General features: G+C 68.4%; 10 protein-coding genes across 10 annotated transcripts; 7 read left to right on the top strand and 3 right to left on the bottom strand.

Moving 5' to 3' along the window:
- Positions 1–218: 218 nt before the first annotated feature.
- Positions 219–731, top strand: RHOBADRAFT_47410 (uncharacterized protein; the record flags this gene model as incomplete). The annotated part of the gene is made up of 3 exons (XM_018414979.1): positions 219–223; positions 336–462; positions 591–731. The coding sequence occupies 3 exons, from the start codon at positions 219–221 to the stop codon at positions 729–731; spliced, it is 273 nt and encodes a 90-aa protein (XP_018268009.1).
- Positions 732–1,309: 578 nt separating this feature from the next.
- RHOBADRAFT_47409 (uncharacterized protein) lies at positions 1,310–3,559 on the top strand (the record flags this gene model as incomplete). The annotated part of the gene is made up of 6 exons (XM_018414978.1): positions 1,310–2,637; positions 2,706–2,967; positions 3,034–3,126; positions 3,199–3,274; positions 3,351–3,412; positions 3,488–3,559. 6 exons carry the CDS (start codon positions 1,310–1,312, stop codon positions 3,557–3,559), a joined length of 1,893 nt encoding a protein of 630 aa, XP_018268008.1.
- A 412-nt stretch (positions 3,560–3,971) lies between these two features.
- On the top strand, positions 3,972–5,439 carry RHOBADRAFT_56329 (uncharacterized protein; the record flags this gene model as incomplete). Its single annotated transcript, XM_018418292.1, has 6 exons — positions 3,972–4,201; positions 4,273–4,344; positions 4,417–4,498; positions 4,586–4,707; positions 4,786–4,928; positions 5,008–5,439. The coding sequence occupies 6 exons, from the start codon at positions 3,972–3,974 to the stop codon at positions 5,250–5,252; spliced, it is 894 nt and encodes a 297-aa protein (XP_018268007.1). The 3' UTR covers positions 5,253–5,439.
- Positions 5,440–5,658: 219 nt separating this feature from the next.
- On the top strand, positions 5,659–7,040 carry RHOBADRAFT_47407 (uncharacterized protein; the record flags this gene model as incomplete). Its single annotated transcript, XM_018414977.1, has 6 exons — positions 5,659–5,773; positions 5,838–5,968; positions 6,037–6,153; positions 6,238–6,789; positions 6,862–6,867; positions 6,936–7,040. 6 exons carry the CDS (start codon positions 5,659–5,661, stop codon positions 7,038–7,040), a joined length of 1,026 nt encoding a protein of 341 aa, XP_018268006.1.
- A 207-nt stretch (positions 7,041–7,247) lies between these two features.
- On the bottom strand, positions 7,248–8,121 carry RHOBADRAFT_67021 (uncharacterized protein; the record flags this gene model as incomplete). The annotated part of the gene is made up of 4 exons (XM_018419155.1): positions 7,248–7,400; positions 7,465–7,479; positions 7,551–8,028; positions 8,095–8,121. Coding segments are annotated over 4 exons (672 nt in total), but the record flags the coding sequence as incomplete, so codon positions are not given.
- A 3,483-nt stretch (positions 8,122–11,604) lies between these two features.
- RHOBADRAFT_6860 (uncharacterized protein) lies at positions 11,605–12,522 on the top strand (the record flags this gene model as incomplete). Its single annotated transcript, XM_018419175.1, has 4 exons — positions 11,605–11,775; positions 11,873–12,085; positions 12,180–12,291; positions 12,404–12,522. Coding segments are annotated over 4 exons (615 nt in total), but the record flags the coding sequence as incomplete, so codon positions are not given.
- Positions 12,523–13,018: 496 nt separating this feature from the next.
- RHOBADRAFT_67020 (uncharacterized protein) lies at positions 13,019–14,776 on the bottom strand. The gene is made up of 4 exons (XM_018419154.1): positions 14,557–14,776; positions 13,802–14,280; positions 13,439–13,692; positions 13,019–13,326 (listed from the first exon to the last, which is right to left on the bottom strand). Exons 1-4 carry the CDS (start codon positions 14,690–14,692, stop codon positions 13,137–13,139), a joined length of 1,059 nt encoding a protein of 352 aa, XP_018268003.1. The 5' UTR covers positions 14,693–14,776; the 3' UTR covers positions 13,019–13,136.
- A 285-nt stretch (positions 14,777–15,061) lies between these two features.
- On the bottom strand, positions 15,062–16,189 carry RHOBADRAFT_47402 (uncharacterized protein; the record flags this gene model as incomplete). The annotated part of the gene is made up of 5 exons (XM_018414976.1): positions 15,062–15,188; positions 15,547–15,653; positions 15,724–15,779; positions 16,042–16,090; positions 16,163–16,189. The coding sequence occupies 5 exons, from the start codon at positions 16,187–16,189 to the stop codon at positions 15,062–15,064; spliced, it is 366 nt and encodes a 121-aa protein (XP_018268002.1).
- An 844-nt stretch (positions 16,190–17,033) lies between these two features.
- RHOBADRAFT_65740 (uncharacterized protein) lies at positions 17,034–17,864 on the top strand. Its single transcript, XM_018418766.1, has 3 exons — positions 17,034–17,161; positions 17,259–17,343; positions 17,578–17,864. The coding sequence occupies exons 1-3, from the start codon at positions 17,088–17,090 to the stop codon at positions 17,689–17,691; spliced, it is 273 nt and encodes a 90-aa protein (XP_018268001.1). The 5' UTR covers positions 17,034–17,087; the 3' UTR covers positions 17,692–17,864.
- Positions 17,865–18,274: 410 nt separating this feature from the next.
- RHOBADRAFT_30594 (uncharacterized protein) lies at positions 18,275–20,887 on the top strand. The gene is made up of 12 exons (XM_018412913.1): positions 18,275–18,404; positions 18,489–18,704; positions 18,788–18,838; positions 18,908–19,047; positions 19,255–19,432; positions 19,547–19,641; positions 19,736–19,843; positions 19,930–19,980; positions 20,054–20,134; positions 20,207–20,363; positions 20,486–20,543; positions 20,613–20,887. The coding sequence occupies exons 2-12, from the start codon at positions 18,590–18,592 to the stop codon at positions 20,686–20,688; spliced, it is 1,110 nt and encodes a 369-aa protein (XP_018268000.1). The 5' UTR covers positions 18,275–18,404; positions 18,489–18,589; the 3' UTR covers positions 20,689–20,887.
- The last annotated feature ends 224 nt before the right edge of the window (positions 20,888–21,111 follow it).

Below are 21,111 nucleotides of genomic sequence, written 5' to 3'. Positions count from 1 at the left end.
CGCGCTCGAGATGGCTGTCAGCTGCGCCAGGCCTACTCGCTCGGTGAGCTCGCCGTGCCGGGCTGCGCCACTTCGTGTACAAGGACCGCGGGCTCGTGCAGGTGACGGCGCCGAGGTGGGAGGGCGAGTATGCGGCCGAGGGCGAGGGCGGGGGGGAGGGCAAGGGCGGGAGAGGGGAGAAGGAGGCGGAGGAGGAGGAGCGGGCCGAGCGGGCGAGGATGCGGTGCGTCTCACGCTCTCTCTTCCTCTCTCTCTCTCTCTCTCTCTCTCTCGGCGGGCCGCACGGGCTCGACGAGCCTGACCTATTCTTGTCCCCTCTTGGCCCCGCCTCGCAGGCTCACGACCCTGTACCAGCACGTGCACGACGCGCTGCACCCTCGCCCCGCCGCAGCGGGCACTGCTGCGCGCCCGCCGGCCCAGGTGCAGTACCTGCGCACCGAGCACGAGGCCGTCCTCGGTTGGGTGCGTCCCCTGCTCTCTCTCTCGCTTCGTCCCGCAGGAGCGCGTTCTCGAAACCTCTTGCGGCCCTCGCGAGCCTCGGTCCACCGACCTCTCGCTCTGACACTCCCCCTCTCTCCTCCCGCACCCAGGTCACGCCCCAGTTCGAGCTGTACCTCGCGACGGCGCCGCTGCTGCCTCACTCGGCCGTCGTGAGCGCGGCGAGGGCCGTCAGCCGGTGGGTCAAGCGCGAGGAGCGCGCGCTGTTCCTGCACGGGGCGGGGACGTTTTGAGCGTGCAACGCGGTGCGTTGGAAGTGCGCGAGCGTGCCGGTTGCGGCGGTCGAGCGAGAGGGGAGAGCCACGAGAGCCACGAGAGAGCGACGCTGAAGGGCCCAGGAAGAAGGGAGGTCCGTGCGCACGTGCGGCGGGCTTCCGGACTCTTCTCGCGCAGCTTCTGCGAGGGGAAAGTCCGACGTCGGCGTTTCGATGACGATTTGTCTTCATTAAGCGCCACGTGCGGCGCCCACTTGCAAGCAAATTGCAGAGTTGGGCCCTGCGAGGCAGGTGAAGACGGTTGGGCGAGGCCCGCAGTCGACGTTCAGGGGGTCGGCCGCTCGACCTCTCACCGCGCCCTGCTCCCACCACCACCACTGCCGCCCTGCTCAAGGCACAGCTGCCTGCAACCCAGCCCAGTGCACGCTCCGAGCCAGCCCACCGCCCTGCGCCCGACCCCCGACCCCTCGACGCTCGCCGACACCGCCTCTCACCATTGACCCCTGGCGCTCGACCCACTCGACCCACCTGCTCGTCTCGAGCCAGGACAGCAGCAGCACCACCACCGCCGCCGTCGCCGCAACTGCACCAGCGCGATGGTCCCCGCCATCTTTACGCGCAGACGGCGCCCCTCGTCGACCCCGAGCACCGCGCCACCTCCCGCCGCCGTCGCGCTCCCGCCGCTCTCCGGGACGGGCTCGTCTTCGTCGTCGCCTCGCCTCCCTCCCCTCCAGTCCCTCCCTCCGCTCGTCACGCCCGGCTACCCGCCCGTCGGCCCCGTCACCGCCCACACCAGCATCGACGACGCCGGCGCCGAGTCGCCCTCGTCCTTGTCGCACGACGAGAGCTCGGGCTCGTTCTCGCACGCCTCGGTCGCGACGACGACTGGGCGTCGCACGACGTCGACCCGCCCCTCGAGCGTCGACGACGACGGCGACGACCTCGACGGCGGCGGCGGTGACCCGCTGCCCCGGTTCAAGGCGGCGACCGTGTTCCCGACGGTGCAGCGCCGGCGCCCGAGCCGCGTCCCCGTCCCCGCCGTCGACACGCCCGCCGCGCTCCTCGCAGCGCTCGACCTCGGCGAGTTCCCGTCGCTCGTCGCGCCGCCGTCGCCGCCGCAGCCGCAGCCCGAGGTCCGCGCCCTGCCGCCCTCGGCCCAGGAGCTCGTCGTGCAGGCGCAGGCCAAGGCGGCTCTCGAGCCGACAGCACCGTCGTGTCAGCTCGGCGCCGAGGGCGACGACGTCGCCGGCGAGGGCTGCGGTTGCGACATGCCCGATCCCGACGAGCTCGACGAGGAGGACGACGACGAGGACGAGGGCGAGCTCGAGGGAGATGAAGAAGCGTCGGCGGACGACGACGACGACGACGACGCCGAGCGCGACGACGACGAGTTCGACTCGGACGACGAGCTCGCCGCCGAAGCCGAGGACCTCATCCTCCAGGCGCAGGCCCACTTCAACTCGCCGTTCCCGACCGCCCACTTCCTCGCCGAGCAGAGCCGGCGCCCGAGCCTCCCTCTGCCGGCCATCCCGCTCGCTCGGCGCCCGAGCGCGTTCGCCGAGCAAGGGCTCGCGCCGCTCCCCGAGGACCGCGTCCTCGAGGCGCGCGACGGCGGCCTCGTCGGCGCCTCGTCGTCGTCGGTCGACGAGGGCCTCACGACCGCGACCGACGGCGAGAAGCGGCGCCCTCGGCGCCGCCCCAACAAGCTCGTCAAGAAGCGGCGCCCGGGCGTGACGACGCTCGACGGCACGACCAAGAAGAAGCGCAAGGAGCGTCGGCCCCGCCCCCAGTTCGAGCGGTTCAAGGTGCCGACCATCGAGGATATGGCGACGGCGGCGGCTTGCGACGTCGTCGGCGAGGACGGCGAGACGCACAAGTTTGGCGACCTGATCAAGGCCAACGGCCCTCGGCGGACCGTCGTCGTGTGCGTCCCCCCTCTCTCTCTCTCTCGCTTCTACGACGCCGACGACTGACCCTCGCCTGCGTCGACAGCTTCTTGCGGCACGCGTGGTGCGGCCTGTGCGCCCAGTACGTCGACGCGCTCAACAAGGTGACGGTCAACCTCGTGTCGCTCGAGACGAGCGCTTTTTGCCAGCCGGGCGACCGCACTCAGCCCATGTCGCACGTTCCCGAGCTCAACATCGTCTTTGTCAACTCGGGCTCGCCAAAGCTCATCGCGACGTACCGCCAACGCATGAAGACACCGTTCCCGCTGTACACGAACCGCGCGAGGGACCTCTACAAGGCGCTCGGCGTGCGTCCTCCTTTCTCTCTCACACTCGAGGCGCGGCGATTAACAAGTCTCGAGAGCCCCCTGCAGATGAACAAGAAGACGTGGGACATGGGCAAAGACTCGGACAAGGGCAGCTACATCGTCAAGAGCCAGCTCGGCAACGTGACGTCGTCCATCTCGGTGCGTCCCTCTCGCTCTCTCCGTCACTCGTCCCCGCCGACGCGTCGCTGACTCGATCGTGAGCGTGCGCAGGCCGGCATCGCCATGCCCAGCTACCCGGGCAGCCAGACCCAGCTCGGCGGCGAGTTCGTCTTTGAGTACTCGCCCGGTGCGCCCCCCTCTCTCCCTCTCTCCTCCCGCACACCCGCACCGGTCGCTCGTACTGACTCGCCCTTCCGATGCAGAGGACGACTACATCGAGTGCCTGTACGCCTCGCGCATGCACACGACGCGAGGCCACGCCGAGGTGCGCTCCCTCTCCCCCTCCCGTCCCTTCTCGCATTCCTCGTTCTCCTCACTGACGCACCGTCCCCTCGCGCAGATCTCGGACGTCTTTTCGGCTGCCGGCGTCGAGCTCAACGCCGAGGACGCCGCGTCCGTGTACGGCTTCTAGTCGTCGCCGCGTACGGCTCTCTCCTTCGTCTTTCCCCCTCGCGCCGCCGGTCGGCCTCCCCTTTCCCTACCCCTCACCCTTGTACCTAGCTCGTCCTCTCCCTGTCGTGCCCTTGTACTCGCGTCCTCTTGCCGTAGCTCCTTGTGTTGTCTGTCGAGCGTTGCTCTCTCCCTCGCCCGGCGAAATATCTATCGCGTCTTGACCTCGCTCGAGCGGGTCCATCTTTTGGAAAGCGGCCTTTCTACGTGACTGCGAGCACTTAAGAGAGCGCAGAGCGTCGTGCAGTGGCAGCGAGACCAAGGTCGGCCGTTGTTTGCCCGAGGCGCCGACCTCGCCGACCCTTCTCATCTCTCGTCTCGTCAATCAACCTCGACCCGCCTCGAGAGCCCGACCTCGCACGACCAGCACCCCAATGGCCAAGCCCACCACCTCGACCCGCAAGCCCTCGCGCGGCCCGAGCCCGCCGCTGCGCCTGTACCTCACGGCGTACAACCTCGTCTCGGCGGGCCTGTGGGGCTACGTCCTGCTGCGCGCCGCCGAGCACATGCTCGGTGGGGACGGGTACACGGGACTCAAGGAGTGGGCAGGGTGGCAGTCGACCGGCGAGACGCTCGTCAAGCGCGCGAGCGGCACCTACGATGCGTGCGTCCTCCTCTCCTTCTGGCTCGCACTGGCAGGGCGACCCGTCCTGACCCTCCAATTGCCTCCTGCAGAGTTGGCCAGACGGTCAAGTGGGTCCAGACGGCTGCCCTCCTCGAGGCTGTCCACTCGGCGATCGGGCTCGTGTGCGTCCCCTCTCCCTTTCTCTCTCGCGGTTTCCTCTCGCGGTGCTGACAGCCTCCCTGGGTAATCTGCAGCCGGTCGCCTCTCGGTACCACGGTCGCCCAGATCACGTCCCGCCTCATGCTCACTTGGGGCGTCGGCGAGCTCTTCCCCGAGGTGCGTCGCGCTATCCTTCACTCGTCCCTGCCCTCGGTCCTTTGCAAAGGCTCGAGCAAGGCTGACGTGCATGGGTTTGTTGCGCAGGTCGCCCGCTCGCCCGTCTACCTGTCGATGATCACCGCCTGGTCGTTCGCCGAGATCATCCGCTACTCGCACTACGTCGCCGGCCTCGCCGGCGTCAAGATTAACGCGCTCGAGTGGCTCCGGTGCGTCCCCTCTCTCTCTCTCAGCCTGCGCCTGAGTCAAACTCGCTCAGCGCGCCTGACGCTCTTCGCCGCTCGCAGCTACACGGCGTTCTACGTCCTGTACCCGGTCGGCGCCGGCTCGGAGGCCGTCCTCCTCATCAAGTCGGCCGCACCCGCCAAGGCGGCGTACGGCGCACTCGCCGGCGCCTGGGCCTACTTTGTCGTCTGCGCTTGGCCTCCCAGTGCGTCCCTCCCAGCCCCCCTCCTCCTCCCGGCGTCGCGAGCCGACTCACTGACTCGCTCACCCTCTCTCTCGCGCAGGCCTCGCCTTCATGATGAAGTACATGCATTCGCAGCGCCGCAAGCACGTCGGCGGCGCGTCGTCGTCGTCGTCATCGTCGGGCGCCTCCTCGTCGTCGGCCCGCAGCGCCGCCAACGCCGTCACGACGCCCGTCAAGGCCGCCGTCAAGGACATCACGAGCGCCGTCAGCGAGGCCAACGTGCTCGACGCGACGGCGACCGAGACGCCCGCCAGGAGCACGCGCAGCCGCGCAAAGAAGCAGTGAGCGCGCCGGGCGCGCTGTTTGGTGGCGGCTCGAGCGGGCGGGACGGGACGGGAGCGGCGGTTGGACGGCACGCTCGAGGTAGGAGGGCAGGTGGTACAGATACCCGGGTTTCTACACGCGCGAGACCAGGAGGGATGGTCTCCTTTCCTCCCCCTCGTCGCCCTCGTCCAAATTTCGACTTTCTCGCACCTCGTTCCCCTCGACGCCGGCCCCGTCCCGCTCGGCGCTCGATCGCGGTCGTCTCCAGAGAGAGGCTCGGTCCCATCGTGCCTCGCCCCTGTACGGACGCCCGCCGTCTCGGGCAGCAGCGGCGGCTTCTCCGTGGGCACGGACCGTGTCCGCGGTCGCGTCTTCGCGCTGCGTCGCTTCTTGCTCTCTCTCGCTCTCGCTTTCGTCTACGTTCGACATGGCGGGCGCACTCTCAGGCTCGTGGAACGCGTTCCAGTGCGCCAACCTCGGGTACGGCCAGATCCTGCGCCCGCTTCAGCGCGAGGTCCCCGGCTCGGTCCTCGTCCTCGACGGTGCGTCCTCTCCCTCTCTCCTCGTTCGACTTGGCTTTCCTGACGAGTCTTGCCTCGCACGCAGGTCTTGCTGCTCTCGGCATCGCCAGCAAGCTCATCGAGCGCCACCGCACCCAGGAGGAGAAGGACCGCCACATCTACCTGCTGAGCATCTCGAAGGAGCTCGAGTTCCTCCAGGTTCCGACGAAGCTCTTTGTACGTCCTCCCTCTCCTCTCCTCGACGAGCAGGACGAGCCCTTCCTGACACCAGCCCTCGCCTGCAGCCGATCGTCATCCACATGCCGTCGAGCATGTCGCGTACCGAGGCACTTGACGAGCAGAGGCAGTTCAAGGACTCTGTCGACGGCGAGTGCACGAGCGCCCTGCAGCAGCCGTTCAAGGTGCGCCCATGTCCCTCTCGTAATCCTCGAGAACGTGGTCCACGTCCTGACTCTCGCTCGCGCCCCCCCCCCCCCCCAGACAAGCGTCTTTCGCTTAAGCACGGAGCGCTCCCTCATCTCAACGTCGGACCGACTCTCGACGTCGCCTGCCACCTGCGCTACGTCCAGAACCCGTTCCACTCGAGCCTCGTCGCTTCGTACACGGACCCGACGGGCTCGGCGTTCCTCTACGCGACCTGGCCGCTCGTCGCCGTCCAGGCGCTCATCCTCGGCGCCGACACGGACAACGCCAAGGGCATCTGCGCCGCCCTGACGCTTGTCCGGTGGGCCGTCTCGCTCGGCCGCGACGAGATCGACAGCGCGCGCGTCTTTGCCGCCGCCGGGCGCCCGCACGCTCGCCCGGCCTTCTCGAGCGTGACCGAGGCGCTGCGGCAAGCCGTCTACGGCACGCTCCTGTCCGAGGAGGGTGACGCGGCGATGGACGTCTGGCTCGCGAGGTTTGAGAACAACGTCGCCGTGGAGGCCGCCATGTTCGAGTGGGACGCCAACGGGCAGGCGCGGGCGCACTTCCGCCAGGAGGCGCTCCTCCACGCGCAGTACACGCAGCTGTGCGGCGCCCTCAAAGACCTCCTCACTGTGCGTCGCTCTTTTCTTTCCCCGCCGTCCTCCCTCGCCTCCCTCGTGCACTGACCCTCTCTGCGCCCGCAGGGCGCCGTACGCCGCTCTCGACCTTCCCTCTCGCGGCCACCTCGTCCTGACATATCTCTCTTGCCATCTCGCAGCACGACCACTACGCCCACATGCCTCGCCACCACCACTCGCTCGCGAAGCGCGAGTTCGAGCCGGCGGCGCGCCGAGCGTTCGGGAGGAGGAACGTCTTTGTCTAGCGCCCGTCTCTGCAGCTCCCGTCTTCCCTGCAATGCCCACTTGCTCCTTCTGCGCGAGTCCTGGCCGTCGCTTGCCCGACGAGAGCGCGAGAGGGCAGCAGCTGGTCGACCTTCCTATGTTGAGCGAGACGGATCGAGCTTCTCGCAGAGCGCTCCGAGAGTTTCGGGCGAGGCGCGCATAGCTCTCTCGTCGATACGGGCATGTGTGAGGAGCACTGAGGGAGCAGAGTTGCACGGGCGAGGGGGAAAGTACGGCAAGGAGAGGAAGGAGGTCGAGCTGCGTCACACGCTCGGTCGGCGGATGAGCGGGTATGAGTGGCGGTTGCGGACCGTGTGCGGGTTCTGCACGACCCCGGAAAACTGTCGAGGAGGGAACAGGGTCAGGGCGGTGCGGCTGAGAGGAGGAGGGAGAGCGGCGACGTACGGACCCCCACGGTTCCTGCGGGCGCTCGTACGAGTCAGCGACTGCACCGCGAGCTAGACGGACGAGGAGAGGACGAGTCGACGCACCGCAAAGAGTGCCGCGAGCAGCTTGAGCCCGATCGTCCACTCGCGCACGAGCCGCTCGAGCTGGCCCGAGTCGTGCTCCCTCTTCGCCATCTCCGCAGCGAGCGCCTTGTACCCGTCCGTCCTCGACGCCTCGTGCAGGCGCTCGGCGCACGCGATGTACTCGTCCTTGGTGACGTCGCGCGGCACTTGGTGCGCCCACTCGCGCGGCGAGAGCCCGAACAGGTCGTGGCGTGGAAGCGGGCCGTCGCCGGCGGAGCGAGTCGCGTCCTGCGCGAGAAGCAGCACGCGAATGCGGCCAAGTCCGGCTCCTTGGAGGGGGGCGCGGCCTGGGAGTAGCAGGCTCAGGAGCACCGTGCTGACCATGCCGGCGACCGTCACGACGGGCACAGTCCTCGCGACGCCTTCGAACGGGAGGGCGACGAGCGTCGACGGGACACGCTTGAGGCTGGTCGCCATGAGGCTGAAGCGATACCGGCGCCTGCGAGGAGTGAAGAAGCAAGGTGAGCTGGCGAGCCGCCTCAAAGGTGCGGAATGGAGGACGGACCCCTCGAACGTGGGCGAGCGGAATGCCTGCGGCGGTATCCAGAGCGTCAGTGATCTGCTCTCGAGAACGTAAGAGAGACGCGGGACGAACCAGAGTCTGTGCTCCTGGGCCGTTCGGCAGCAGCTCAAAGTCCTGCGACGGCTCCTGCAGCCAGCGCGTGAGCTTCTGGATCGGGTCACCGACGTCGACGCCGACGATGAAGGTCTGCGACGGGACGAGCTGTGACGTTAGGCGGCTCTCGCCGACAAGGAGAGCGAGACGGGCGCACCGGTTCAGGCCCGACGTCCGCCGACAAGATGCTGTCGATCGCGCGGCAGAACGCATTCCCGGCCATCTCGGGCTTGTTCCTCAGCTCAGTGAGGTGCAGGAGAACGGCCTCGCGACCTGTACCCGGCGTCGCAAGTCAGTCGCGAGGGTGCGCGAGCTCGATAGGGAGGTGGACGCACGGATGAAGACGTGAGCGTGCCCGTGGCGCGAGAGGAGAAAGTTGAGGTGCATGACGTCTTGTACGAGTTCTGATGCCTTCATGCTGGCTAGAGAGGCTGCGAGGGAGGCAAGCGAGAGAGGAGGAGATGGCAAGGCAAGCAGCGCACGCGAGCCACGTCCCTGCCGAGCCGACCGCGGACTCTCCGGAACGCGGGCTTTCCGCGCAGCGATCGTGCGTGCAGATCGCGCACAGGAGCATCGACGCTCGAGCCAAGGGCGGCGGTCAAGAGGACCGCCGTCGCCGTCGACGTAGTCGGCTCGCCGACGGTCCGTGCGCTTCCCCGCACTTTCCGTCCCGGCTTGCTCTCTCGCCTCGAAGCAGAGCACAGATGAGCCAGCAGCTTCCAGTGATGCCGCAGCGACGAGCTATAGTCGCACCCACCGCTCGCGCCGCTGCTGTGCCGAGGGGGAGATGAGGGCGGCCTTCCCAAGTTGCGGGCGACGGAAAGGCTGGCTCGCGCTGCTCCCAGCCATCTTTACTTGGCCGCAGCGACTCTCTCTCGAATCAAGCTACTCGAGAGATGCACAGAGAGGCTGGCATTGCGAGCGAAAGACGTCTACGGGGCAAAAGAGAACGTCGCCGCGCCCTCTCACGCGCCCGGTCGGCGGATGAGCGGCTCCGAGTGGCGGTCGCGGACCGTGTGCGGGTTGTTGACGACGTGGGGGAACTGTCCGAGAGGTCGGGTCAGTGCTGCGGCGCCGCGAGAGGCGAAAGAGAAGAGGGGGCGGACCTCGCTCCAAGGCTCCTGCGCCGAGCGAGCGACTCTTGGACGAGGCCTGAGCGCTCTCTCGACTCGCTCGAGCGACAGAGCACGAAAGTCGTTGCAGGCACAGACACAGTAACAAAGCGTCGAGTGCCGCCCGCAGGCGCGCTCACACGACGCCGGCCGTCCTCCTGAGCAGCCCAACCTCGGTCGCGAGCGTCTCGCTCGCCGGCCAGTGTCCCGCCTGCCTCCTCAGCTCGCTCTCGCACAGGTCCAAGTCGGCGCCCAAGCACGCCAACTCGGCCGCCTCGTGGTCGCTGAGCGACGCGGCGTGCGCACGCGCGAGGACGACGTCCTCGGCGGCGAGGAGGGCGCCTCGGGCGGCGACGACGAGGCAGCAACCGAAGAAGGGCGAGTGGACGCGCTCGCTCGGGTGCTCGTGGCCGTCGGCGTCGACCGTCGGCGGGAACGGGGCGCCGGTCGAGCGCGCATGCGCGCGCACGACGTCGGTGATGGCGCGCGCGGCGTGCGTGATGCGGTTGCGGACGTGGGTGCCCGGTGGCGGTGGCGGGCTCGTCGTGTCGAGGGAGCAAGGGAGGAGCGGGGCGATGAGCGGGCTGAGCGGGCTCAGGCTCGACAGGACGAGCACGGTCGCCGTCTGCGAGATGAGGGCGGCCGAGAACAGGGGCGAGCGCTGCGCGGGCGCCGACAAGGCCGGGTTGGCGAGCGACGTGAGGGCGTAGGCGTGCAGCGACGTGGCGCGCGTCACGATCGAGGCGATGTAGGCGTCGCGCGAGGGGATGTCGAGGCTCCACAGACCGCTGTAGTCGGTCGCGTCTTGCGCGACGGCGAGGACGTGGCGCTGGAGCGTGAACGGGTCGAGCTGCGGGGCGACGGTGGCGAGGTCAGTATCGCGTCGCCAAGGAAAGCGAGAAAGTGAGAGGGAGACGCACAACGGCAGGTGGCGGCACGTCGCACAAGATGCTCGCCCGCACGCCGCAGATGAAGCCCATGTGGATCTCGATCCCCCACGCGTACCACCCAGCCCTGACCAGCAGGTCCCTCTCGTGCCCTCCCGCCTCGGGCGGCGTCGCGTCGCCGTGCCACCCAGCGATGCGCAGCTCGCGGCACGCCCACTGGAGGAGGTCGATCGACCTCGCGCGGTCCTTGAACGCGAACGCGTGCAGCGACAGGACGAGCGCCGTCTGGATGCTCGCGAGCGGGGCCGGGCACGCGAGTGCGCCTGGGTCGAACGGCGGTGGCGCGAGGCGAGGGTCGAGGAGCGAGGCGAGGGCGTGCGGGAGCGACGACGGCGCGCGCGAGAGGTAGGCGTGGAGGACGGGCATCGAGTGCGGGAGGAACGGGCACCACACGCTCGCCGTCTCGATGTAGCGGGCGGCGATGTCGACGATCGAGGGGAAGGCGTGCGCGGGCGGTGGTGCGCTCGGGAGGGGGAGGGTGACGTCGGTGACGGCTGTGGCCGCGGCCGGGAGGAGAAAGTCGCACGCCGGCGCCGTCGTCGTGGTCGTCGTGGTCGTGGTGGACGAGGAGGATGGTTGCGGCGGCAGGGCGTCCGGGGTCGGGAGCGACGTGTGGGTGGTCGACGGCGACCTGTCGCCAGACGACGACGAGCCCGAGCCCGAGCCGGACGCGACAGGCTGCTCGCGGCGGCGGTCGTGGTCGTGGTGGTGCGACACCTCGTCGCCGTCGTTGTCGTCCTTGGGGAGGCGACGCGGGCGGCCTTTGCGGCGCGAGGGCAGGAAGGTGCAGGCGGCGCCGGAGCGCGAGCACCGGTCGCAGGTGGGCCAGGGTTTTGGCCACTCGGCGAGCTGTTGCGGGTCGTCGACGGCGTGGAGGTACGCCTCGGTCAAGCCGGTGCACTGCACGAGGGAGGATGCGGGTCAGTCGACTCGAAGAGGGAGATGAGGCTGAAGAGGGGCGGACCTTGGCTTTGGCGGTGCGGCAGGCGATGCAGGATTTCGAGGGGCGTTTGCGCTGTGCTTGTACGGGTATGGGGCGAGTCATGGGTGCTCGGTAGCTGGTGAGGGTGGGAGGGAGAGGGAGAGAGGTGATGAGGCGAGTCTACTCCCGGGCCCGCCGTCGACGGACTTGCCGCCAGAGACCAACACCGACGTTCGTCCGCCCCGTTCTCTACTCCTGTCCGTACCACCCGGCTCACCCGCATCCGGGCTCGCCCCTCTCCTCTCTCGCCAGCTCCCCCTCCTCCTCCTCCTCCTCGGAGTCGCCGCTCAGTCACTACCCCCCCACCTCGCCTCAGCCAGCCCGCTCCACCCACACTCGAGCCCTGTGACCACCCGCCATGAACCGCCTCTTTGGCTCGTCCTCGGCAAAGCCCAAACCGTCCCTCACCGACGCCATCGCCTCGACCGACCTCCGCATCGACTCGATCGAGGTCAAGGTCCGCAAGCTCGACGCAGAGCTCACCAAATACCGCGACCAGATGCGCAAGATGCGCGACGGACCGGGCAAGGTGCGCCCTCCTCTCTCTCTTGGACACCGCCTCGTTGCCCCCCCCCCCCCCCCCCACCGTCACCGTCACTCGCTCACTCGACTCGACTCGCCCGCAGAGCGCAGTGCAGCAGCGCGCCCTCCGTGTCCTCAAGCAGAAGAAGCTGTACGAGGCCCAGGTCGGCCAGCTGCAGCAGCAGACGTTCAACATGGAGCAGGCCTCTTTGACGACCGAGAACCTGCGCAACACGATGGCGACCGTCGACGCCATGAAGACGGCCAACAAGGAGCTCAAGAAGCAGTACGGCAAGGTCGACGTCGACAAGATCGAGGTGCGTCCCGCTCTCTCTCTCTCTCTCTCCCTTGGACGTCTCGAGGCTCGGCGCGCTGACCCTCTCCCCTCTCGTCGGGACCGACGCCCCGCAGCAAATGCAGTACGACATGGAGGACCTCATCGATCAGGCCAACGAGGTTCAAGAGTCCATGTCGCGCTCGTACGGCGTGCCCGACGAGCTCGACGAGATCGACCTCGACGCCGGTCCGTCCCTTCCTTCCTCCCTCCCTCCTTCTCCCTCTCTCGTCCTCCCCTCCTCCCCTCACTCGCGCCTCACTGACCCGCCCCACACCCACTCCGCTCCACCCCCGCGCAGAGCTCGAAGCGCTCGGCGACGATTTCGCCGAGGACGAACAGGCCATCCCGTCGTACCTGCGCGACGACGCCGTCGGCGCATCGACGTCCGACCTGCCCGACTTTGTCGACGACGCGCCCGTGCACAGCGATGCGGCGCCCAAGGAGCGGCTCGGTGAGGGTGTCGTGTGAGGAGGAGGGGCGTGAGGAGGGTCCGTGGGTGCGTCACCGCTTTCTCTCTCTCTCTCTCTCTCTCCCTCTCCTTTCTCCAATTCTCGAGCACTGACGCTCTCCCCGTCGTGCCGCACAGGCCCCTCTTTCTTTTCTCGAGCGTTTGTCTTTGCCTCTGTGTCCGTGCAGGCCCGTGTTGTACAACGCGATGTCGTTCTCGCTTTTCTCCCTCTCTCGCGGCCCGAGAGCACCGACGAGCGCGCGAGCGAGAGGACCTGAGAGCCTGAGAGCCTGGGACTCGGCAAGAGCCGACTGCGAGCTCAAAGACGAGCGCGACGGCGAAAGCTGGACAGAGCCGCTCGAGTCGGCGTTCTCGAGCTCGAGAGAGGCTCGTGCGGCGGCGGCTCGCGCGCGGGAAAGCCTGCTCTCTTTCCTCGTCGTCTCGCTCGTCTCGCACAGCAGCGCAAGCATGGTACAGCTGTGGCGTTTTGCAACCTCGCCCCGGTCCTTGCGTCTGTACAACCCGCGTGCCCTCCGCTCCCCTCCCCTCGCGCCCTCTTCCTCTCGCCCGCTCGCGCGCCCGGTCACTTGCCCTCCTCGCCGACCGCCTTGGCAACCGCCTCGATCACCTGCTTGTGCCACTCTCGCGGTGCGGCAATGACGCCCTTGTTGCCCTTGAGCGTGCGGCCGAGCGAGAAATCGAGCGGCAGGCCGTGCATGTCCGACACGATGCCGCCGGCCTCGGCGACGAGCAGAGAGCCCGACGAGTGGTCCCTGCGAGTCGTCGAGTCGAGTCGGGTGGGCTCGGGGGTCAGTGCTGCTGCTCGTCGAGAGGCGGGAGAGAGACGAGAGAGAGAGGGAGGGAGGGAAGGGGGGGAGGACGCACCAGACCTTCTCCTCGTACGTCGCGCTAACGGGCAGGCGCAAGTAAATGTCGCCGTCGCCCCTCGCGATCGAGCAGTACTTTGCCTGGCTGTCCATGCGCACGCTGTCGCGCGTGATGCCGAGCAGCTCGGCGATGCGCGCGTTGGTCCCGTGGTCGCTGTGGCCCGCCTCGACCGACTCGCAGAACGACGCGGCCGAGAGCGACGCGAGCGAGTTCATCGTGATGCGGGTCAGGGTCGGAGAGGTGAAGGAGCGCTGTCGGACGAGGGAGAGGGCGTGTCAGTCGACGTTGAGCTCGCGCACGAGCGGCGCGAGGAGGTCCTTGCGCCGGCTCGAGGGAGCGAGAGAGACGACTGCGACGCACCTGGAACGCGCCCTGGCCCTTGACGGCGACGAAGAGGGCGCCCTTGTCGCCCTCGGGCTGCTTGGGGTCGACAGGCAGGTTCGGGCAGCCCATGACGCCGAGCACGACCTCGCCGTCCTCGATCAGGCCGAGGCACACGGCGTACTGGCCGCCGCGCAGGAAGCCCTTGGTGCCGTCGATCGGGTCGAGCGCCCAGTGCCGCCCCTTTGCGCCCCCCTCGCTGTTGCCGCGGTCAATCGCTGCCATCCACTCGGTGTCGCCGCGCTCGACGCGCTTGACGTCGGCCCACGCGCGCTCCTCGTCGGCGAGGGGGAGCTCCTCGCGCATGGCCTCGCCCGCGAGGCGCACGATCTGGGCCTTGACGGTCGCCTGCTCGGGACGCTGCAGGTCGGCGGAATCCTCCTCGCCGATGATGGCGTCCGAGGGGAAGTGGGCCGCGAGGAGCGCAGAGACGAGCGCCTGCGCCGTGTAGTCGCCGACTGTGGGTGGTCCGCGAGAGAGAGTCAGTCGAGGTGCTCGAGGAGGGAAGGGAGAGGCTGCGGGTGCGAGAGGAAGCGCTCGAGCGGTCGGCGAGGCTCGACGCCCACACCGCCGAGCGAGCTTGCTCGAGTGCTCCATGCACCTCGTTCGAGTCGCAGGACCCGCCCAGTCGCGCACGTTTGCCCCCGTCCCTCCCCTCGCCTCATCTGCGCCCCATCTCCCCTCCCTCCACCCGAGACGCACAGCACCCCTGAAGAGAGAAACCGCCGACTGACCGGTGACGGGGCTCTTGTCCTTCTTCTCGACGCCACCGGACCCAACGAGCTCGGCCTGGATCTTCTGCGCGAGCAGCGACGCCTTGAGGACGGTGCTGAGCGCGATGGCTTGCTCGCGCGCGTACGGGGCCGACATGCTTGAGCGGGTGAGGGTGCGGGTTCGGGAGAGGGTAGGGAGGAGGAGGCGCAGGCGGTGCAGGGCTTGGCGGGACGTCGTGAGAGAGTTGCGCGAAGGCGGTGGAGAATGAGGGACCGACGTCGACTGATTCGGCGGTGCCCAAGAGCGCGACGGTCCGGCTCTCCCTCTCCTCTGTTGCAAGACAGTTCTTCTCTCTCGAGCACCCTCGACTGGGTCCCTCACTCGCACGACTCGCTCACGCCGGAGACAGACACCTCGTTTTGGAGATCAACGCTCTCGCTCGCTCGCTCGTTCCTCCTCTTCTACCAACCTCCTCCTCGCTCAGAACCGCCGTCGAGAAGAGAGGGCACACGCACAGGGTGCCGCTCAGTGCTTGGCCTCGACCTTGACGGGCTCCTCGCAGAGCTTGAGGTAGTCGTCGGCGCCGACGGCCTCGGACTCGTCGACCACCTCGGCCGTCGAGGTCGAGGGCGAGTCGGCGACCGGGACCGAGCTGGTACGTCGCGTGAAGGAGGGGTCGGGGGCGTCGAGGTCGAGGTTGGTGACGGACGGCGGCGGGTGGGCGAGGGAGGACGCGCGGGAAAGGAGGGGAGGGGGATCCGAGACGGGGTGCGTCGAGGACGGGGTTGGGGCATGTCGAGTACGAGCATGGGGCGTATCGTCGGAGGGCATCGAATGGGTGGATGTCGGGCGAGGTGGGGCGGGAGCGCGAGCGAGCAAGGGCGGACGATGTGCGACAGGTCGAGATGAGGGGGAGACGAGGCGAGGGCGAGGGAGGAGAGGGCGAGTCAGTGTCGCGCTCGTTCGCCGAACGAGAGCAAGAGATAGAGAGAGCAGTCCTGCGAACGCACGCGTCGTAAGCCTCGAGCTCCTTGGCGAGCGCCGCCGCGTCGGGCACCTCGGGGGTCTTGGGGGCCGACGGGGTCGAGTACGACTTGGTCGCGCCGGCGGTCGCCGCCTGTGCGCGCGCGCACGTCGAGGCCGGGTCAGTCGAGCTTCTCGGGTCGGAGAGGGGGACGGGGACGCACGGCGGGCTTGGGCTTGTAGGCGCGGAGCTCCTTGAGGTAGAGCTCCTGGACGAAGTCTGCGAGAGGGGAGGAGCGCAGCGGGGACGGTGTGGGGCGTGCGTCGGAGAGGCGAGTGTGTTGAGAGTGCCGAGTCGGTGCAGGTGGTCGAGTCGGATCGAGTGGTGGAGGGATCGGGGCGAGGAGGAGGAGGGGACAAGCACCATCAGCTCGGGAGGTTCCTCGACGCGCGAGAGAGGGTCCCGGTACGGGTTGGGCACGCCGAGGCAGCTGTCCAGCTGTCCACGACGAGTCCTCGGGGTGCACGGAGGGCCGACTGACCCTTGCGAGCGACCGGGGCCGACGAGAAGGCGCGGGCGAGCGGGCGGGCCTGCGAGGACGACGGGGCGACGGTCAGCGCTGCGGGCAACGGCGGGAGGGGTCGCAGTTAGGTGAGACGCACAGCCTGGAGGGCACGGCGAGCGAACATGGCGTAGAGGAGGGACGGGGTGCTGGGCAGGGAGGGCGAGGGGGGCGACGAGCCCTGGGTCGAGAGCTGCTCGGCCTGTGTTCCGCCCACCTCACCTCGCCCGCCGAGGACCGTCCTCGTTGAGCTCAATCTACGCTCCTGTTCAGTCAGGCCCGGCACACGCTGCCGCTGCCCCCGCCCGACGCATACTCGTCCGGCCTCTCCTCGCTCGCGGGTACCTCGACCAGCCTCGCTCCCGCCTGGGCCAGGCGAGCTTGCTTTTCGCTTCCCTGCACTCGGCAGCTGCTAAAGGGCAGAGTCGGACGTTCGAGTCACCCGTCCTGGGCGACGTCCGCCGTCCTTCCTCGCGCGCTCGTGGTTGGCGCTCTCTCCTGCGGCTTCTCGCCTGCTCCTCGGCACGCTTCCGTCTCTCGAGTTGCGGGCAGTCCCGAGGAGTGCCACCGCGTAGTCGCTGCGCGCAGGCGCAACAAGGGCGCACACATGGCGAGGGCGCGCACGTCGCAAGCCTGTCCTCTGTCCTTTGGCGGCTCGTCTCTCTTCCCCCGACTCGCGGTAAAGCGGTCCGGGTCGGCGAGGAGCTCACGGTGACCGCGGCGGACGTGCCGAGCAGATGCTCGAGGCGGTACGCGGAATGAGCGACAGCGGAGAGCGGTTCGTCGCGAGCGAGAGAAGGAAAAAGGTGCGAGTCGAGCTGAGCGAGCCGAAGTGGGGCGAGCGGTCTTGTGAGAGCGTCAACGAGACTGTAGGATAGAGGAGAAACTCGACTGTAGACGCAGAAAGAGGGTGACAAGCATCACCGCGAAGGCTGCAGATCCGCCGAGCCGCTCCTGCTCCCCCTCCTCCTCCCCCTCTCCTCTCTCCCACACAGCTCCTTCCCAGCTAGCCCAAAACCACCACCATGCTCGCTGTCACCAACACTCTCCGCGTCGCCCGCACCCAGGCCCGCGCCTTCTCCCTCTCTGCCCTCCGCAGGTGAGCAGCGTCATCTCTCCCTCCCTCCCCCTCCCTCCCCCGCCCTCGCCGCGGCCTCGCAACCCTCGCGCTGACGACGACCCGTCAATGTGCGCAGCTCCGAGGGTATGCCGTCGGGCCACGGCAACGACTCGATGAAGAAGCGCGAGAAGGCCGCCGAGGACCAGTACGTCCGCGACGCTGTGCGTGGGCCGTTTCCCTCCTCCCTCTCTTCGTGCGCAAGGCCGCTGTCAGGGAGGAATTGGCACTGACTCGTCTCCCACGCTCTCCCTCGCCATCCTCGAACTGCACTCTGCGCCGCACGCCCTACCCTCTCTCGTCGCCGCCGCCGCCCTGTCTCCCTCCCCACCTCCTCCCTCCCATTCTCCCGCCCTCGCCCTCGCTCGCGCCGCACGGCCCGATTCACGCCCCACCAGGAGCGCGAGAAGCTCAAGGCGCTGCAGAAGTCGATCGAGGCGTCCAAGGCGCACCTCGCCGAGCTCGAGAAGAGCCACGGCGAGCTCGAGGCGAGCATCGGCAAGAAGAACTAGAGGGCCGTCCTGCTCGGGCGTCTTCCTTTTCCGGTTCTGTGTGCTTGGAGGGAGCGACGAGGAGGAGGTTGTGCGTCGGGTGCGAGTCGGAATCGGCTGGACGGCGAGGAGGAGGCGAGGCGAGTTTGAACCAAGGATACCACTCTGGAAATTCTAGCAGCGTTTGTGGCAGTTCTACCGCGTGCGTCGTGCTGGGCTGTCGCTGGCATTGCTTGAGAGAGAAAAGGGAGCGTCAGACGAGGCCGAGGGAGCGACTTGCACCGCCTCGCCGCTCGTGGCCTCGTGTGGCCCGACGCAGCCAAGGCTGGCCCTCCCTCTCGCTCCTCACCTCGTCGTCCCCTGACGACTCTGCTACTTCCAGCTTCTCGCTCTCGCTCCTCTCTACACAACCAGCACATCCAGCCATCATGGGGTGCGTTCCCTCTCTCTCTCTCGCGGCCCTTCCCCGCCCCCTCCTCCCCCTCCACGTCCCGCCCGACCTCGTTCCGGCGACCTCCCCAACTGACGTCCGTCCATGCGCAACAGTCTCGCCTCGAAGCTCGCCGCCGCTCAGCAAGCCGGCTCCGCCGCCACGCCTGGGTACGGCGGTGGTGCGCCGCCGCCCGCCGCCGCCCCGTACGGCGCTCCGCCCCAGCAGCAGCAGCAGCAGCAGCACGCCCAGGGCGCCTTCCCGGGCCAGCCGCCGAGTTCGACCGGCTACGGTCAGCAGCAAGGTGCGCCCCATCTCCCGCTCTCGGCCCGCTCAGGCCGTTCCAGCGACTCACTCACCCCCCTCCTTTCGTCCCTCCTTCGCGCAGGCTACGGCGCGCCCCAGGGCCAGGGCCAGTACGCCCCGCCGCCGGGCAACCCGCCCGTGCCGGGCAACCGCCCTGGCGCCGCCGGCGCCGCCGGCGGCCAGATGCCGTACCCGGGCCAGCCGCAGCAGCAGCCGGGCCAGGGCCAGTACGGCGCGCCGGGCCAGCAGCCGCAGCAGGGTCAGTACGGCCAGCCGCAGCAGCAGCAGCAGCAGCAGGGTGCGTCGGCGTCGTTCCCCTCTGTCTGTCTCTCGAGGTTTCGAGAGCGCCCGACTGAAGAGGCCTCGCGCCACCGCCCGCAGGCTACGGTCAGCCGCCTCAGCAGCAGGGCCAGTACGGTCAGCAGCAGCAGGGTGCGTCCCCTTCCTCTCTCTCTCTCGTCGCCCGTCGAGACCTGGACTGACCCCTCCCTTCCTCGTCAGGCTACGGCCAGCCGCAGCAGCAGCAGTACGGTGCGCCGCCCCAGCAGCCGCCCCAGCAGCACGGTGGCGCTGCGGCGCCCGGCGGTGGCCCGAGCCAGCAGGTCATCGTCCAGGTCCTGACGCAGTGCGTCCAGGAGCAGGTCCGTCCTCTCTCTCTCCCTCCCCTTCAGCTCTCCGCAGCGCACTCTCTCTGCTCTCCCTCCCTCTCTGCCTTTCACTATCCCTCCTCGCCGTCTATCCCTCGCACGCCCTCTCGGCCTCGCCCCCTCTCGCCGTCCTTCCCCCCTCCTCGCTCTCTCCTTCCTTCCTCTCTTCTCCCGGCCCTGACCCCTCGCACGCACACACAGAAACTGCAAGCGTTCTACCCGCCGGGCTCGCTCGAGCAGATCGCGCAGCGCATCGTCCAGACGGGCGCCCTCTCGCAGATCGCCTCGCTCTGGAAGCTCCCGATGGAGATTGCCATCGACCTGTGCCGCCTCGCGCTGTTCGACGTCGCTATGTACGTTGACGACAGCGGGAGTATGGGTGAGTCGTGCCAGATCCTCTAGTCGTCCGTTTCGACCTTCCAGACGGCCTCCGGCCGTTGCCGCAGCTCCCGGACCCCTCCCTGACCCTCTTTCTCGCTCGCTTCGCTCGCAGCCTTCGAGGAGAACGGCGAGCGCATCGACGACGCCAAGATGATTATCGGCAGGGTCGCCCAGGCGGCCACGCTGTTCGACACGGACGGCATCGAGGTGCGCCCCCAACTTCCCCAGTTCCACCTTCTTAACCGGCCCAGGGCGCCCTATCGGGCGCAGAACCACCTGACGCACCTCTCCTCCCGTGCAGGTCTTCTTCATGAACAGCCAGCTCGTCGGGCGCAACATCACGAGCGAGGCGTCGGCGCAGCAGCTCGTCTCGCAGATCCGCTTCTCGGGCCTCACCCCGCTCGGCACGGTGCGTCTCCCTCTCTCTATGCCCCTTTCTCTCTCCTCGTGCATCTCGAGAGCTGTGACTGACGTGGCCGTCGTCGTTGTCTGCAGGCCCTCGACCAGAAGATCATCCAGCCTCTCCTCCTCGGCCCGGCTCGCGCCGTGCGTGTCCTCCCTCTCGCCTGCTCGTCCCTCTCGAGAACTCGACACTGACCTGACGTATGATGTCCTGCAGGGTACGCTCCGCAAGCCGCTCCTTGTCGTCGCCGTCACCGACGGCGCTCCCGGCGGCGAGGCCCGCGACACGATCGTCCGTGTGCGTCCTCCCCCTCTCTCTCTCTCTACCCCGAAACCCTCCCGCTGACCCACCCACCATACCGTTCGACAGGTCATCAAGAACGCGAGCGACACGCTCGCCCAGACGCGCTACGGCTCGGACGCCCTCTCGATCCAGATTGCCCAGATCGGCAACGACTCGGGCGCGCGCGCGTTCCTCGAGGAGATTGACGAGCACCCGGTCATTGGTGACCTCGTCGACTGCACGAGTACGTCCCACCTCTCTTTCTCTCTCGTCGTCGCCGTCGTCGTCGTCGAGCTCGCCGAGCCGGATCCGGTCTGTCCTCGACTGACCTCGTCTCTCCCCCTCCCTCTCTTCCCGCGCCAACAGGCAGCTACGAGGTCGAGGAGGACAACTTCCGCCGCACGTCGGGCCAGCAGCTGTCGCCGTGCGTCTCCCGTTCCTCGAAAAACCCTCGTCGTCGCCGTCCCTGACCTCGTCCGACCTCCTCCCGCAGCGAACTCTACCTCGTCAAGCTCGTCCTCGGGCCCTGCTCGTCGGACTACGACATGAAGGACGAGAAGAAGCGGTAGGCGGGTCGTCGACCTCGCCGTACTGTCGCCCAACTCCTTCCCAATTTTCGCCGTTCCCCTCTCGCCCGAGTCCGACCGCCCGTCTCGCCTCGAGCTCCCTCCCTCCCTCGCCTCCCCTCTGTGCACCACTCTCTCATCGCTTCCCATTCGTCTCTCGTGCCCGCCTCGAGCCATCCTGAAATGCAGTCCGTCGATCTTCCTCGTCTCGCGAGAGGAAAGCCCGAGAGGTGGACCCGAACCTCCGGCGCGAGCCAAGTGGCTCTCGCCGGTCCTCTGCTCGCTCGAGCTACGTGTGTAGATGCTTGTAGCTCGTCGAGCATGTGCGAGCAGCTCCTGCTGCCAGAGAGAGCAAGTTGAGGAGGATCGACTCGGTCGGCCTTCTCAAGTTGACGAGCGTGGCCGGGAGCGGGTTGAGCTATAGCG

Source organism: Rhodotorula graminis (assembly GCF_001329695.1).
Source record: "Rhodotorula graminis WP1 unplaced genomic scaffold RHOBAscaffold_18, whole genome shotgun sequence".
NCBI classification, from domain to species: domain Eukaryota; kingdom Fungi; phylum Basidiomycota; class Microbotryomycetes; order Sporidiobolales; family Sporidiobolaceae; genus Rhodotorula; species Rhodotorula graminis.
The sequence above is the reverse complement of the archived record's forward strand: the minus strand, read 5'-3'. Positions and strand labels throughout refer to the sequence as shown.

Bases quoted from the DNA above. Each gene is read 5' to 3' on its own strand.
- RHOBADRAFT_30594 (XM_018412913.1), top strand. From the start codon at position 18,590: ATGCCGTACCCGGGCCAGCCGCAGCAGCAGCCGGGCCAGGGCCAGTAC. The intron at 19,048-19,254 runs GTCCGTCCTCTC...ACGCACACACAG, and splicing joins CGCAGTGCGTCCAGGAGCAG to AAACTGCAAGCGTTCTACCC. The intron at 20,364-20,485 runs GTACGTCCCACC...CCGCGCCAACAG, and splicing joins TGACCTCGTCGACTGCACGA to GCAGCTACGAGGTCGAGGAG.
- RHOBADRAFT_67020 (XM_018419154.1), bottom strand. From the start codon at position 14,692: ATGTCGGCCCCGTACGCGCGCGAGCAAGCCATCGCGCTCAGCACCGTC. The intron at 14,281-14,556 runs GTCAGTCGGCGG...GACCACCCACAG, and splicing joins GGACAAGAGCCCCGTCACCG to TCGGCGACTACACGGCGCAG. The intron at 13,693-13,801 runs GTGCGTCGCAGT...CTCGTCCGACAG, and splicing joins AGGGCCAGGGCGCGTTCCAG to CGCTCCTTCACCTCTCCGAC.
- RHOBADRAFT_65740 (XM_018418766.1), top strand. From the start codon at position 17,088: ATGCTCGCTGTCACCAACACTCTCCGCGTCGCCCGCACCCAGGCCCGC. The intron at 17,162-17,258 runs GTGAGCAGCGTC...CAATGTGCGCAG, and splicing joins TCCCTCTCTGCCCTCCGCAG to CTCCGAGGGTATGCCGTCGG. The intron at 17,344-17,577 runs GTGCGTGGGCCG...ACGCCCCACCAG, and splicing joins ACCAGTACGTCCGCGACGCT to GAGCGCGAGAAGCTCAAGGC.